Genomic DNA, 16,624 nt, shown 5'->3' with positions numbered 1-16,624 from the left:
CAGTGGCTAACAGGAATTGGTCAGGTTTCCCTTCATGTTTGGTCTACACGGATACAGATGCTGCTTTGCACTGTGGTTAAAACCATAAATAGTATGCTACTCTGACCAGGATCCTAAACAGAACGGGACTGCACAGAAGGAAACGTCAGTCCGGTCCTCTAGCTGTGGCGGTGTTCCTAACTGACTGTCTGGATCGAAGCTGAAGTTGGCTTCCGATTGTAGCTTCTGATTCGAGAAATAGCTAAAGAGCGATTATAACAGAGGCTCAGCTGTATTTGCTGAACATTTTCTGTTCAAATTTTTATTGAACTGTACAACAGGTGAATAACGGCAACGACTGTTCGTAACCAAGCAACCGAAATCAACAGAAGGCTAGATAGCGTCAAAAGACAAAACTAGATCCTGTTAAGCATTCTTCAAAATAAAAGACTTCCTCTCTCCAAAATAAATCATAAATAAAGATTTGAATTTAATTATTTGTCACGTCACCTTTTTGTAATTATGTACAATCAAGTTAAATTCGGTGAATAATAATAATCATTGTATCACGTTTTAACAAGATACGTATCACCTTTTAACAAGATAATTATCATGTTTTAACAAGATACGTATCACGTTTTACCGTGATAGCGTTCAAATTTTTTTTTTCCTGCGTGATAGCATTGCGCTTCCGTAGAAACTTTTCCTCTTAGCATGTAGCTGTAGGGGCTGCAGTGGAAAAATGCTCTCACAACATGACTTAAGTTACTTTTTACATGGTCCTAGTGCCTGATATTTCTGACTAAACTGCTGCCCCACAAACAAGTTAAAGTGATGGAAACATTTTCCGTGATAACTTCAAGAAAGTCATGAGACAGTTTCTGTATTTCTTTTTTTTTTTTTTTTTGCTTCATGAGACAGTTTTTCAACTTGATGAGAAATCTTGTGGTATTCTAATCTTGCAAGCTCTTGTGATACAAGATCTTTCCTGATCTCTAATCACTGCCCATCCCTAGTTCTGATAGGTCCTGAAGAGCATAGAAAAGTTGACATCCTATGTGAGGAGGCCTCAACAAAAGATATAAACAAGCTCTATGAGTCCAAAATAGTGTGAATAAACAAAATTAAGCCAGAAAAACATGAAAAAATCTTTCTTAATCCAGTCATCATCCCACAACCCCTACTATCTTTTTGTGCCATAAGTATAAGTATGTAAAATCACTTAAGTTGTTCAAGATGACTAAGCAACTATTTTTTTATTGTATAATAACATGATACAATGATTGGCAGTAAGTGTATTTTTATCATGATTTTGTGTTCTTATAAAAACTGAGCTTTAAGTTATTGTAATAGATCAAATGGAATAGACAGATCTCCTATTACTTGAGTTGTTACACATTTAAATGGAACTGGAACCAAATCACATCTTAATCACCTGGTGTGGTTCTTCAGAAAAAGGAAATTTCACTTTTCCCTCAGTCCTCCTCTGGATGGCAGCAGTGCACCATCCAGACACTCACACACTCTAGTGTTTCCCAACTTCTCCTGCATGTGTTTGATTTATGGGTGTGTGCCCACATCATGTATGTGTTCTTCCTCAGGCTACCTCCATGGATGTGAAAAATCTGTGGGTGTCAGAGATCCGTAAAGTTCTCACTGGTCAGCTGGAAGCATGTAGAGGTGAGTCTGGGCATGTTTATCTGTGGGGAGCTTACTTTGTGTCTTTGTTTCTACATTTTGGTTGGTTTGGATGTTTTTGTTTTTATTATTATTTTGTTTGATTCTGGACTCCAGACATGTTTCTGCACTCAACATTTCACATTCACCTAATTCCAATATATTCAAATATCAGTCAATTATTTATCATTCATTTTCATGCTGTTTCATGTTAACGTGATACTTTACAGCATAAACTTTTAGAGTCAACCCAATTTAAGATGGCTGACCAGACCACTGACCTTAGAAAAAATAGACATGGCTATAACTAAGTTAGTTTTAAAGATATATAACTAAACTTTGATGTGGTAGTAGTTGAGAGTTATTTACAACACATACTAGGAGCTTGACATCTTACAATATTGCATAAGATCTCACTTAACTTTATTTTTGAGGTTTGACCAAACAACTTAACAACTTTGTCATTTTTCAACAAAAGATGACCTTAGCTGGATGTGTCAGTTCAAGTATGCAGACATAAAGGACACATTTCAGGCCCGGTATCCAGTGAGGGACATCTGGAGGGAAGAGTTTTCCTCAAAATGTTCAGAGCATATCAAATTAAAGACTTTACACACAAGGGCTGATTTAAAAAAAAAAAAGAAAAAAAAAAACTATTCTCATTTTCCAGGTTTTGTAAATATATACTTGACATGTTTTGTAGTATTTTTCTGCAACATTTGGTTTGTTTGTTTGATTTTGTACTGTTGACAGTTCAATAAAATGATAAAAAGCTTTTTGGCATTAGATTATTTGATGTAATAGTAAGTGGCTTTTGCTCTGCTGTATTTCAGGTAATGTTATTGGTCATCATCATTGTCTGTTCATTGAAGTAATAAAGAATATGAAGGTTTTACTGTAGTTGAGCAACTGTCTGCAGCAAACACACAAATATCCATCCATCCTTTTTAATTACCCTCTTCTGACGTACAGGGTTGCAGGAGAGCAGGTTCATATCTTGGTCATTGTGCAAGAGGCAGGATACACCCTCGACAGGTCTCCAGTCCATAACAGGAACACACAGAGACAATTGAGACAAACATTCACACTCTCACTCACATCTAGGGAGAATTTAGAGTTACCAATTAACCTAACACTATGCTTTTGCTCAGTGGGAGGAAACTAGAGTACTCAGAAAAAACAGGCATGCTTGGAGTCTAAGGTTAGGTTAGAGTTGGGACTATGACATCATCATTTTCAGTTTAGGTTGTCCACATGAAAGCACAAGGGTGGCATTTCAAGATTCTCACTATGGAACCCATTTTCAAAAAATACAGTTTAGGGCTCCTAAAATGCTGTTTGCATTCTAAGGTTGGGACCTTAGAATAATCCAAAAAAATGGCTCATTCAGACTTCTAACTAGATGATTGTTTGTGTTTTATAATCACAGAGAAAGTTTAATTTCTCTGAAGTTTAGAGAGTCAGACCACACATTAAAAGAATCATGGCTTCAACCTTTTTTTTTCTTCAGACATCATTTAATTTCTAACATAAACTATTTTACCTGTAAACGGCAAAATCAAATAGTACATTGCTCAAACATATTGTAAAAATGGTTGTAAAAAAAAAAGAAGGAAAAAAAAGAAAGAAAAACAAAAAAAAGCAGCCTGAGAGGAAATAGAATAAAAAAACCTTCTGTCACTAAGGTGCCAGCACTGGTTGTCCACAGTTCGACTTGGTGGTCTGGACTGACAGGAAAGACACACTCTGTGAGCTGCATGCCCGACTGACAGCTTGCCTTTGTGTGTGTGTGTGTGTGTGTGTGTGTGTGAGGAGACTGACTAATCGCACAGCAGCCCTGTCATGAAACCTGAGCAGAGGCTGCAGGAGATTCTGATGGCCCACTGCAGTGAGCCCGTGTGTGATTAACACCTCTGACTCAGTGTCGGAGCAGACATGGAAAGAAGGGGCTGAAATTGGTCTGGGGAAAGGAGAGGGTGGAGATTGAAAATGATGGGGAGAGAAGAAAGGGGAATAATGTGTGCAGGCGGACAAAGAGACAGAGAGAGATGCTGAGAGGACGAGGCTCGAAGGGAACATCATGAAAGCAGAGAGGGACAGCTAGGAGAAGAATCGAGGGTAAAGAGCAGTGAAGGTTGTCTTTCTTCTTTTCTCAGAGTCAGAAAGAAGAAAAACAAGATTTAGAAAAATATATATTTTTTTAATCTTATGACATTTGTTTCAAAATTAGGTTAAGGCAAGGCAGCTTTATTTGTATGGCACATTTCAACAACAGAGCAACTCAGAGTGCTTTACATAAACAATTAAAAAAAAATTTTGTACAAAAGAACTATAAATATAGAAAGATAAAAACATAGATAAAGAATTTTAAAATACAGCATAAAATAATTATTTGCTTTAATTAAAGGCAGCAGCGAACAGGACAGTCTTTAACCTTGTTCTAAAGGAACTTGCAGTCAGAGTAGTCTGACAGTTTTCTGGGAGTTTGTTCCAGATATTTGTTGCATGAAGGCTGAATGCAGCCTCTGTTTGGTTCTGACTCTGGGGACAGAAAGCAGATTTGATCCAAACGACCTCAGAGGTCTTGATGGTTAATAATGCAGCAGAAGATAAGATACGTATTTTGGACCCAGACTGTTTAGTGTTTTGTAAACTAGCAACAATATTTTACAGTCAATTCTCTGAGCAACAGGAAGCCAGTGTAAAAACCTCAGAACTGGACTGATGTGATCAACTGTCTTGGTCTTTGTAAGGACTCGAGTAGCAGCATTCTGGATCAGCAGCAGCTGTCTAATGGATTTTTTTTTTTAGGAAGACCAGTAAATACTATATAATAGTCAAGTTAGCTAAAGATAAATGCATAGACAAGCTTTTCTAATTGTTTTAATGTGGCTGTTCAGACTCAGGTCAAAAACCATGATCACACCAAGGTTTGGGCTTTGTCTGAGCTTTTTAGCATCCCAAACGGCAGGTCTGCACTCAAAAAACTACTACTTTAATTTTATGTTTGTTAAGCTGACGAAAGTTCTGATGGGTCCAGTGGTTGGTTTGTTCCATACACTCACTCAGTGCTTGTTTTGGATTGTAGTTCACTGGTGAGAGAGTGATGTAGATCTGTCTGTCACCTGCATAGTTATAGTTCTTTTTGTTTTCTAGATCTGAGCTAGAGGGAGCATGTAAATGTCAAACAGAAGAGGTCCCGGGATGGAGCCTTGGGGTACTCCATATGAAACTGTGTTCATCTCAGATTTGTAATGACTCATTGATACAAAGAAGCTCCTGTCTTCCAGGTAGGATTTGAACCAGTTTAGTGCTATGCCAGAAATACCAACCCAGTTTTCCAGTCGGTTCAGTAATATGTTGTGTCAAAAGCAGAACTGAGGTGAAGTAAAACTAAGACAGAGACTTTGCTGCTGTCTGTGTTCAATCAGATATCATTGAAGACCTTAACAAGAGCCAAACGAAAATCGGACTGAAAGACATTAAAGATATTGTTTGGTGCCAAGAAGATATTTAACTGTGGAAACCCTATTTGATATGGGTTTGTTATTCACAATTGTTCAATCCAGATTGTTCCTTTTGAGGAGCAGTTTGACAACAGCAAACCAAATTGTTTTTGAACTGAAATAATTATTTTATTCCATGGTCCAACATACTGTTCAACTTTTTATTGCTTTTGTCAGTTTGTTCTTTCAAACTGCTGCATCTGAGATAAAAATAACAATATTCAAAACACAAGCATTTCTGAAGAAGTTTAAAAAAAATCCAAATTCCAACATAACTTTGTAATAATTTGTAATAATCCCATAGTCTAATAAAATATATATAGTAATTAAATAAATAAATATAATAGATGAAAAAAAAGGTGTTCTATTACAAATAATGCTATCTTCTAAGTTGTGTATCTGTAAACAAATAAATAAAATAAAAGCTAAAATGTTTCTCTCTTGTCTCACATTCATCTTTTACAGTCAAACCCAAATCCGAATGTTTTCAGTCTACAGCAAACTGGCCTCATTGTTCCAATACTTTTAGAGTATTTGTTAATAACACTAATTTAAAGCAATAATACATCTAGTCTTTAACTGTTTTAAGACTTACATAAAGGCAACAATAATTCTTCAAAATCAGTATACAAACTAGGAAACACGTTTAAATCCAGTTTCTGCCCTTGTGGGACACAAAAGTGCTTCACTAAATCACCTGGATTTCCCATAAAGCTGCCTGTGTGCACATGATGTCAGAGGAGTCAAGTGAATTAGTTGATAGTAAATACTGTCAAAATTTTACACCAAAACACACTTTGCAACAGATAAAATTGGGTCTCTGTTTCTCTGCTCTGCTCGTTTTACAAACCTTATTATTTTAACTGACGTTTCACCAAGGAGTTTTCAGATATTACACAGCTTCTGTCAGCGTGTTGCAACTTTTATTTGTTGCAGGTAGTACATTATTGTGCCCCATCTTATTTATTTTTTCAGTACACCAGTTACATTGAAAGACTTGGACTAAAGCAAAAGATGAAGAACCGTTGGTACAAACAAATACGTTATTTCATGAAGAACTAGAGAAATTGTATTTTATGCAAAAATGCAGTATGAATACTCGGTGCTGAATGACTGCTGAAAATTGTTGAAGAACCTGAAACAGAGTTGTTAAAACAAGCAGAACAGAGGCTAAAATGAGCAGAATACAAGCTGAAAGCAGCACAACACAAGCTAAAAATGAAACGCAAAACTAAAAAGACTAGTGGCAAAACTGTAGCTATAGAATTAGCAAATGTGATGCTAAAGGAAATCAAAAACAAACAGAAGCTAAAAGAAGTAATACTAGCTAAAGGCTAAAAATAGCAACTATGGTGGTTGACAAGTATCTCTATGGGTAATTTATTTTAAATTAGGTTTAATATTTTGAAAAAAAATAAGTTACAATAAACAAAAGTCACAGCACACTCTTTCCTATTGAGCTGAACATTTTGATAGGATGAGGGGCGTGTCTATAGGCGGGAGTGGTAGGACTTAACTCTGCTTGGCAAGGTCCGCCTAGTGTACTTTTTTTTCTTTCTTTTATGGTACTTAAACAAAATATAGAAAGAAAGCTCTATGCTACCAAATAAATAACATTACCAAATGATATAAATACTTTTATTTTGATTTTGGAAACTTATATTGTTTGTAAACTAACTGTACATTACAGATTTATTACATACGATTTGTCTTTGATGTTTTATATGGCTACTGTGTCTGTAGCCTGATTAATTGGTAAAATGGGACTTTTCTGGAAGGACTGCTGAAGTATATTCCTATAGACCAGTGATTCTCAAAGTTGGGTTCAGGACCCCACTAAATCATCCCCACAAAAATCACTTTATTGGGTGGAGAGTTGACATTATTGGAGTCTGTGTTGACACTGTACAAGTAAAAATAACCAGAATTCTTTTCATGATCTCATTTTTTATTTGAATTTTTGAGATAACTGCAAAATCAAATTGTTGGACAGCTCAAAGCACACTTGATTTTGCTGTAGGCACATTGGGGTTTTTTAAACAACCTAAATCTAAACTGAGAGTTCATGTATTAAAATACACATATGTGCATATGTATACCAAAATATATAAATTGATAGTTCATGTATTAAAGTACATATATGTACATATCTATACCAAATATAAGCTGATTTGATACATTAGTACATGCTTTTTGTCACCCAAATAAAGTTTAGTGTCAAGTAGAAAGTGCCTTTCAGCAATGATGCAGTAACAGACTCAATTTCTGACTGAATACATGTTACCAATATCTTGTTAAGAAAGAATTAACTGATGCATATTTATTTTAACCACTAAATAAAGTAGCACATTCAATTGACAACATTTGCTGACTGTTTTATCAACATCATCATCATGATCTTTATTTATAAAGCACTTTAACACCAGCCACAGCTGAAACAAAGTGCTGAACAACAGTAATAAATAAAAGAATGCATAAAATAAAGTGACAAAACTAAGTGCACAATAAAAGATTAAAATCCAATATAAAACCCAATAAAATGACACAAATAAACAAAGAAAAACAGAGCCAATAAAATTAACTGAAATCAAATAAAATGAAGTCTCAGCTGGGTTGAAGGCCAAAGAGTAAAAATAAGTTTTCAGACAAATTTTAAAAAGGGACAGTGAAGGGGACTGTCGAATGTGCAAAGGCAGAGCATTCCATAATTTAGGGGCACAGACAGAGAAGGCCCTGTCTCCGCTAAGCTTCTGCTTACACTTGGGATTGATCAGGAGAAACTGGTCAGCAGACCTGAGTTACCGAGAGGGAGTATAGCGATAGAGAAGCTCTGTTAAATAGGGTGAGGAAAGACTGTTTAAAACCTTAAAAACAAATAAAAGAATTTTAAAACGAACTCAAAATACATGTGTAACCCTCAATTAGTCAAGACTTTTATTGTTGCGGGCCTACTTCCTGTTTGCTCCAAACTCTGCAACTTATTTAAAGCCCCGCCTCCAGAGCAGTTTGAGAACATCACCTGTTCCACTGTGATTGTGGCTGGCTGTTTGGCGTCTTCCTGGAAATTCACTCAAATTTCTGAATCTACAGATTTGATCTTTTAAACTGTTTGCGTTTGTTACCTGGGCCATCACCAAGATTGTCACAGCTGATTGTGGTTGGGTATACGCCCCACTCTCTTCACAAAGGTCGGGTTTTTTATTCATGATGGATCAGATCCTCTTCTGAGTCCAAGGATGGCGAGCTAGGAAAAAAAAGACAAGACCTCTATGATCTTGGAATTGATTTATTTTAAGTTAATTTGTCTCTCATTGTGTATTTGTAATTGTCTGTTGTTGTTTCTTTTCTTCTTTTCTTTTTCAAATCATTAATATATACATCAAAACTAAAACCATTGTTTTGTGTCTTCATTCACACCTCAGGCTCCTTAAAAAACCCTCTTCTGATGCTGCTCTGGTAGTCGCAGTTAGCTGCCTAGCCATAAGTGTTACACATGGGTAACCAGTGGAAAGAAGCTAAAATAGGGGTAATATGTTCTCTCTTACGTGTTCCTGTTAAAAAGACATGCTGCAGCATTTTGCACTAGTTGCAGCCTTGTAAAAGAGGTTAGGCTGACTCCGAAATAAAGGGAATTACAGTAGTCCAGCCGTGATGAAATAAAAGCATGGAATACTGTTTTAAACTGTTGCCTAGAAGGAATAGGTTTTACTTTTGCTAATTTTCGTAAATGATAAAAACTAGACTTGAATGTACCATTAATTTGATTGTTAAGCTTAAAATCAATATCCATCTTAAAACCAAGAGTTTTGACTGTGGTCTTAACAAACACTGCCAGTGGGTTTAGGTCAACTGGAGGATTTGGGTGTGCTCCACTAGGTCCAAAAACAAGTACCTCAGTCTTTTTTCATTGAATTGTAGAAAGTTCAGAGCTATCCAAGCTTTGAGGTCTTCGAGACACAATAAAAGAGGGTTAATGGACCAGGCATCAACACACCTTAAAGGCACATAGATTTTGCAATCATCAGCATAACAGTGAAAGAAGATGTCGTATTTTCTAAAAATCGATCCTAAAGGAAGGAGATGCAAAGAAAAGAGTATTGGCCCTAAGATTGAGCACTGGGGAACCACACGGAACAGAGGGCCAGTAGAGGATTCAAACCCTGCGATTTCTCCAGAAAGTGTCCTTTCTGTCAGATAAGACTTTAACCACTCCAAAGCAATGTCACCAATGCCTACTTGGTGCCAAAGGCGTGACAATAAAATGCTGTGGTCCACTGTCACAAAAGCAGCAGTTAAATCAAGTAAAACATGAATCACATGATCACCAGAGTCAGATGCCAAGAGAATGTTATTAAAAATTCTCAGCAGAGCGGACTCTGTGCTATGAAAAGCTTTAAAACCAGACTGGAACACAGCCATGATATTATGTTCGTCAAAGGTTTTTAACTGTAAATAAACAATTTTCTCCAAGATTTTTGAAAGTAGGGGAAGCTTAGAGATAGGTCTATAATTTCCCAACACAGTGGGATCAAGACCAAGTTTCTTAATCAGGGGTTGCACCACAGCATGTTTAAAATTAGCGGGGACTACTCCAGATAACAGACTGCTGTAGAAAAGGCGAGAACCAAATGCCCAAAACAGATTATGGCAAAAACAGGTGACGAAATAGTGCCAATTTTTGTGACAGGTTACAACTTTTTACATAATTTGGTGTATAGTCAACGACATTAATTAATTTAAAATCTTAGATTTTAAACCCTTTAATCAAGTTACATGATCTTGGTATCACTTGAAAATGTTCTTCTTTTTTTTTTTTTTAATTAAACCATTTGAAACTACTGATATAAATGATTAAAGTAGCACAAAGTATGCGGGAGTAATTTGATTGCAAAAATGTAGAGAAGAAAGTATAAACAGGAGAACAAAAGTGTGATTGCTACGTCAGCATTCACACAATGAGTGAAATTACCTGCATGTAAATTTCACAAACTGAACAATTAGAACTGTGGATTTAAAATCTCCCTACCTTAATGGTCTCATTTGAAAATGTATTATTACATTCATTTATTTTTTTCCTCCCATCATCTAAGTTCTTGAATATTAGCTTGAATTAAACCAGACAAGCTGTAAACATGGAGAAAGTTTTCAAAATGAGCTGCACGATAAATCTAATTTCAAACGAACGATGCTGCACTCAGTTCAGGTCCTCAGCACCCATTGCCTGCACACACCTCACAATAATCAACCTTTATGAATAAAACATTGCTTCATCCATGATGGCAAATTCATTCATTTTGCTGAGTACAATGTTTTGAGCATGCTGAATGGTTCCTTGCAGAGTCTGCATTTCTGTGACAAGCTCGTTGGTTGCTTGGAATAGGAGGTAATAAGCCAGATCACGCACAGAGCTTAGGATTTCTCATTTGTGAACAATGCATTTGGCCAAGTGTCACGTTTTTTTTTTTTTTTTTTTTTTTTTTTATTAGATTCTTCTCCAGAGACAAATTCTCCCAGGGCTGAATCCAGCGGAGCATTGTTTGTTGGGTTGTTAAAGTTTGTGTTTAGATGTGAGTTAATATATGAAGCTTCATGTTCTTACTGAGCTGTTCAGCTCCTCTGTAAAGTAGTGGTCAGTAGATATTCTTGCATTGTGTCCTGTGGAGTTATTTTCTTTTATTTAAATATGACTACTTTCAGAGTGATGATATTTCTAACTTTTTTCTTTTTGACTTAGCAGTGTTGCCAGCTTAACAACTTTGTCACTATTTTTATTGAAACTCTTTTTCAAAAAAGAAAGTTTTCTTGTCTTACATTATCAAATCTGTCCATGGCTTCTTCTATCCAATAATGACTGCACCCTCTGTTTCTGAATCTGTATTCTAAAATGTCAGCCTGTTTTTTGTCATCACTTTGTTTTGTGCATATTCTCCTAATATGGCTAAACTGACTGATAGGGAGACTTTTCTAAATGCAGTAAGTGGAAAGAATGTCCATGGTAAAAAGAGCGTTTTCCAGTTTCTTTCCTGTATAGATCAGTCACCAGAGACCTGTCCTCACGTTAAACAAAGATGCCCAAAAAACTGACTTGTTCCATGTCATGACTAATGAACAATGGTGGGCCAACAGACCTTCGCTACTGGCCTAAACATTCAGTGATTAGAATCTGTGACCTACATTCCATAAAAATGTGGAAGGATTTGGGTTTTGTTTTGTTTCTTTGTTTATTTTGTTATTATGTTTTCTGGTTTTGTCATTGTTGTTTTTTGTCATCATTCTCTTCTTGCCCTCAGTCTGCTACTGTTTATTTGCCATGCCCATCTCCACCTGTCCACTCTTCATCACTCACCTGTGCCCACTTACCTCATTATCCTCTGCTTTAAAACCTGGTCATTTTCTCCACTCCCCTGCCAGTTCATTGTTGTGTTGTTGTATTGTCCATGGTTCCAGCTTGCTTTGCCTTGCCTCACCTTGGCTTATAATTTTTGGATTTTTGTTATAGTTTGTCTTGCTGCCACGTCAGCCTTTTGTTTTCTAGTTTTGTTAATTTAAATAAATCCGTTTTTATTTTAAGATGAGTCTGTGTATTGGGTTCGCCACGCTTTCCCCACATTATGACAAAAATGTTTGTAACCATTAACAATAGTTTTATTTTTCTTTTAATTGCTTTTTCTTTGGTGGCATAGCTATTAGAAATGTATGTTTATTTAGAGTTTTTTTACACTTGGGAGAGTGCTTAGATTCTGGCATATCACCAAACACCCAGCAAAAAGAAAGAAAAAAGTCCAAAGAGGGCAGCTAAGTATCAATGTCATATTTAAAATAAAACTGGGTTTAGCTGGAAAACTCAAAAGTGGTACTAATAATTAGCACCTAATCTGGAAGCCAAGATATTTAGTTAATTAAAAATGTTTCAAAGAGGTCTTTATGCCTACATTTTAAGATGTGTCAAAAGTGATTACATAATTTTTTTTTATCAGCACCTTTCAAAGTCAAGATTAAATCTGGTTGATATGCTTTTCTATAGAATAATTTAATATCTATTGAATTTATGGTAAGACATTTTAAGGTGGTCATGTGTTTCATCTGATCTGATTTTAGTAAAGAACAAATCTTTTCTTCATAAATTTCTGTGCTACACACGAAATGTCTTTCTTTCCAAAGCAGATTTAACCACCTGACCTTTTCTGCTACAGGCTTAGTTAGATTGATATGGATACAGGGGTTCTGATTACATTTACAAAACAAAAATTTTAAAACTTGTTAAATAATGATCTCATAAATATAAAGTCCAAATCAGACTTAACGTTTTACACCCAGCTAACATTTCTATCCAAAAAACAGCACTTAATCAGACCTGAAACATGGAGACCGCACATAAAAATCATTGTATTTTTAGTTTCACTGTGAGACAAAAAAAAAGAGCATGTAAAGTAAAATGCTTTCTCTGTTTTGGGTTCACAGAAGCCAGCCAGAACAACATCTGCAGGGTGCCCATGAGGTGAGCAACTGAGAAATAATACACAATAAATCTTTTTACTGCAAACAAAAGGGAAAACATCTTACATAATAAAAAATATTCCATAATAAAAAATGAAATAATGTAATTGTTGTAAGATTAAATAATAAATACACACTTAAATTAAACGTGCTTCTTGAGCTATCGACTTGCCTGTCCTTGCAGGAACGTACACAAGATGGTGCTGAGACAGTCTGATTCATCAAGTCCAGAATCAGGCTTCAGGAGGACTAACCCCAGTCCTAATACGAGGCAGAAGAAAGGTAAGTGGGCACCTAAACTGGAGAAAGTAAAAATGTTCCCTTTATCTAATGTACTTAGTGTCTATGTTGGTTTAAAGTCATAACCAAACCTCCCTACAGTCCACTCCAAAACCATCAAATATTACTTTTAATGATTTTAAAGTTGCTTTTACACTGGTATCCCTTAGCTTATTCTACACTCATGGCCTAATATTCATCAGCACACTCGGATATGGACTGAACTGCTTTTTATCTTTCTTCATGAACTATTAAAAATGAACAGTAAGTAAAGAAAATAACTGATACCATTACTGTTGCCCAAATCTGATGTACATAAGAGGAGGGAAAAGTTGTGGTTGATTTGTTCATTATTGGACTTGCATTTAAAATAAAGCTAATTCTACTTATGTCCTGGAGATTGTTTTATAATTATTTTACTTTTACACCTCCACTTCTGTTAATAATTCCTCACTTCTATACATCATTCACACTGAATGGATAGGATTAGGAATGGTTGGTTAACATCAGAAATGGTTGGTTAGAATTACGAATGGTTGATAAAGGTCAGGTTATGGTTGGGTAAGGTTAGGGGACAAGGTAAGTATTGGTTGGTTAAAGTTAGGAATTTTTAGATAAATGGTTAGGATTAGGAATGATTGATTAAGCATTTTAGTTAAATGGCCACCATGGTAAGGTGGCAGCCCAGGAAGGGGTAACCCTGGGCTGCCACCTTACCATGGTGGAGGGGTTTGAGTGTCCTAGGAGCTATGCTGTCGGGGGCTTCATGCTCCTAGTAGGGTCACCCAAGGCAGACAGGTCCTAGGTGAGGGCTCAGACAAAGTGCAGCCCAAAAACCCCTTATGATGAGTAAAACTATTGGACACAGTGTTCCCTCGCCCAGACGTGGGTCACCGGGACCCCACTCTGGAGCCAGGACTAGAGGTGGGGCATGTTGGCGAGCGCCTGGTGGCCGGGCTTTCGCCCATGGAGCCTGGCCGGGCATAGCCCGAAGAGGTGATATGGGTCCTCCTTCCCATGGGCTCACCCCCTATGGGAGAGGCCAAAGGGGTTGGGTGCAATGTGGGATGGGTGGTGGCCGAAGGTGGGGACCTTGGCGGTCTGATCCTCGGCTACAGAAGCTGGCTCTTGGGACGTGGAGTGTCACCTCTCTAGTGGGGAAGGAGCCTGAGCTGGCGTGTGAGGTTAAGAGGTTCCGGCTAGAAATAGTCGGGCTCACCTCAACGCACAGCTCTGGCTCTGGAACCAGTCTCCTTGAGAGGGGTTGGACACTCTTTCACTCTGGAGTTGTCCCCGGTGAGAGGCGCCGAGGAGGAGTGAGCATACTTGTTGCCCCCCATCTTGATGCCTGTACGTTGGGTTTACCCCGATGAACGAGAGGGTAGCCTCCCTCCACCTACATGTGGGGGGACAGGTCCTGACTGTTGTTTGCGCTTATGTGCTGAACAGCAGTTCAGATTACCCACCCTTTTTGGAGTCCTTGGAGGGGTTACTGGAGAGTGCCCCTCCTGGGGACTCCCTTGTTCTGCTGTGGGACTTCAACACTCACTTGGGCAATGACAGTGAGACCTGGAGGGGTGTGGTTGGGAGGAACGGTCCCCTGATCTGAACCCGAGTTGTGTTCTGTTGTTGGACTTCTGTGCTCGTCATGGATTGTCCATAATGAACACCATGTTCAAACATAAAGGTGTCCATATGTGCTCTTGGCACCAGGACACCCTAGGTCACAGTTCAATGATCGACTTTGTTGTTTTTTCATCTGATCTGGGGCCGCATGTCTTGGACACTCGGGTAAAGAGAGGTGCGGAACTGTCAACTGACCACTACGTGGTGGTGAGTTGGCTCCGATGGTGGGGGAGGATGCCGGTCAGTCCTGGCAGGCCCAAACGTATTGTGAGGGTCTGTTGGGAACGTCTGGCGGAGTCTCCTGTAAGGGGAGCTTTAACTCCCACCTCCGGGAGAACTTCGAACATGTTCCGGGGGAGGTGGAGGACATTGAGTCCGAGTGGGCCATGTTCCGTGCCTCCATTGTTGAGGCAGCTTATCAGAGCTATGGTTGCAAGGTAGTTGGTGCCTGTCATGGCGGCAACCCTTGAACCCGCTGGTGGATACCGACGTTGAGGGATGCTGTCAGGCTGAAGGAGTCCTATCAGGCCTTCTTGGCCTGTGGGACTCTAGAAGCAGCTGGCGGGTACCAGCAGTCAAAGCGGCATGCGGCCTGGGTGGTTACTGAGGCAAAAACTCAAGCATGGGAGGTGTTCGCATGGCTTCAAGGCGATTCTGGTCCACCATATGGCGTCTCAGGAGGGGAAAGCAGTGCAGCACCAACACTGTTTATAGTGGGGGTGGTGTGCTGCTGACCTCAACTCGGGATGTCGTGGGTCGGTGGGCGGAATACGTCGAAGACCTCCTCAATTCCACTGGCACGTCTTCCATTCAGGAGGCGGAGCCTGGGGACTTTGGGTTGGGCTCTCCAATCTCCACTGCTGAGGTCACTGAGGTGGTTAAAAAGCTCTTCGGTGGCAGGGCTCTGGGGGTGGATGAGATTGCCCATAGTTCCTTAAGGCTCTGGATGTTGTAGGGTTGTGTTGGCTAACACAACTCTGCAATATTGCATGGACATCTGGGGCAGTTCCCCTGGATTGGCAGACCTTGGTGGTGGTCCCCTTATTCAAAAAGGGGGACCAGAGAGTGTGTTTCAACTACAGAGGGATCACACTCTTAAACCTCCCTTGTAAGGTCTATTCGTGGGTTCTGGAGAGGGGGGTCCGTCGGATACTAGAACCTCGGATTCAGGAAGAGCAGTGTGTTTTTTGTCCTGGTAGTGGAATCCTGGAGTATATCCTCAGCAGGGTCCTTGAGGGTGCACGGGAGTTCGCCCAACCAGTCTACATGTATTTTGTGGACTTGGAGAAGGCGTTCAACTGTGTCCCTCGGGGAATCCTGTGGGGGGTGCTCCAGGAGTATGGGGTACCAGGCCCTTTGATACAGCCTGTTAGATCCCAATATGACAGGTGTCAGAGCTTGGTTCGCCTTGCCGGTAGTAAGTCGGACTCGTTTCCGGTGAGAGTTGGACTCCGCCAAGGTTGCCCTTTGTCACCGATTTTGTTCATAACGTTTATGGACAGAATTTCTAGGCGCAGCCAAGGTGTTGAGGGGATCCGTTTTGGTGGCCTTAAGATTGCATATATGCCTTTTGCAGATGATGTGGTCGTATTGGCTTCATCAGGCCGTGATCTACAGCTCTCGCTCCCGTGTGAAGCAGCTGGGATGAGGATCAGTGCCTCCAAATCCGAGGCCGAAAAAGGGTAGAGTGCCTTCTCTGGGTTGGGGAGGATGTCCCGCCCCAAGTGGAGGAGTCTCGGGGTCTTGTTCACAAATGAGGGAAAAATGGAGCGGGAGATCGACAGGCAGATTGGTGCAGCGTCTGCAGTGAAGCAGGCACTGTACCGGTCTGTCGTGGTGAAGAGAGAGTCAAAAGGCGAAGCTCTCGATATACTGGTCGATCTACGTTCCTACCCTCATCTACACAGCAAATTCAAAAGTGTTAAATGTTTTGGTGTTAGCAGACTTTGTGCAAAAGCAGAGTTAATTTTACACTTATAGAGTCACATTCTGTTTATGTAACTCTGGGATGTATATTATTAGTAGTTAAAATCCAGTGTTAAAACAAAGTGTTTCCGTAT

At 39.1% G+C, this 16,624-nt stretch overlaps 1 protein-coding gene across 15 annotated transcripts in view; it reads left to right on the top strand.

Annotated features, from left to right (window-relative positions):
- mcf2l2 (MCF.2 cell line derived transforming sequence-like 2) overlaps positions 1-16,624 on the top strand; it is a 143,554-nt gene that overhangs the window by 91,268 nt on the left and 35,662 nt on the right. For all 15 annotated transcript variants that reach the window (XR_005234393.1, XR_005234395.1, XR_005234394.1 and 12 more), the window contains 3 exons: positions 1,581-1,659; positions 12,624-12,660; positions 12,844-12,941. Coding sequence is in view for 10 of the 15 variants with exons in the window: in XM_037981149.1 (XP_037837077.1) it covers positions 1,581-1,659; positions 12,624-12,660; positions 12,844-12,941 (214 nt within the window). In the remaining 5 variants the exon portion in view is untranslated. The remainder of the gene's footprint in view (positions 1-1,580; positions 1,660-12,623; positions 12,661-12,843; positions 12,942-16,624) is intronic.

This window comes from Kryptolebias marmoratus, linkage group LG18, assembly GCF_001649575.2.
Source record: "Kryptolebias marmoratus isolate JLee-2015 linkage group LG18, ASM164957v2, whole genome shotgun sequence".
NCBI lineage: Eukaryota > Metazoa > Chordata > Actinopteri > Cyprinodontiformes > Rivulidae > Kryptolebias > Kryptolebias marmoratus.
Note: the sequence above shows the minus strand (reverse complement) of the source record. Positions and strands in the feature narration are given on the sequence as shown.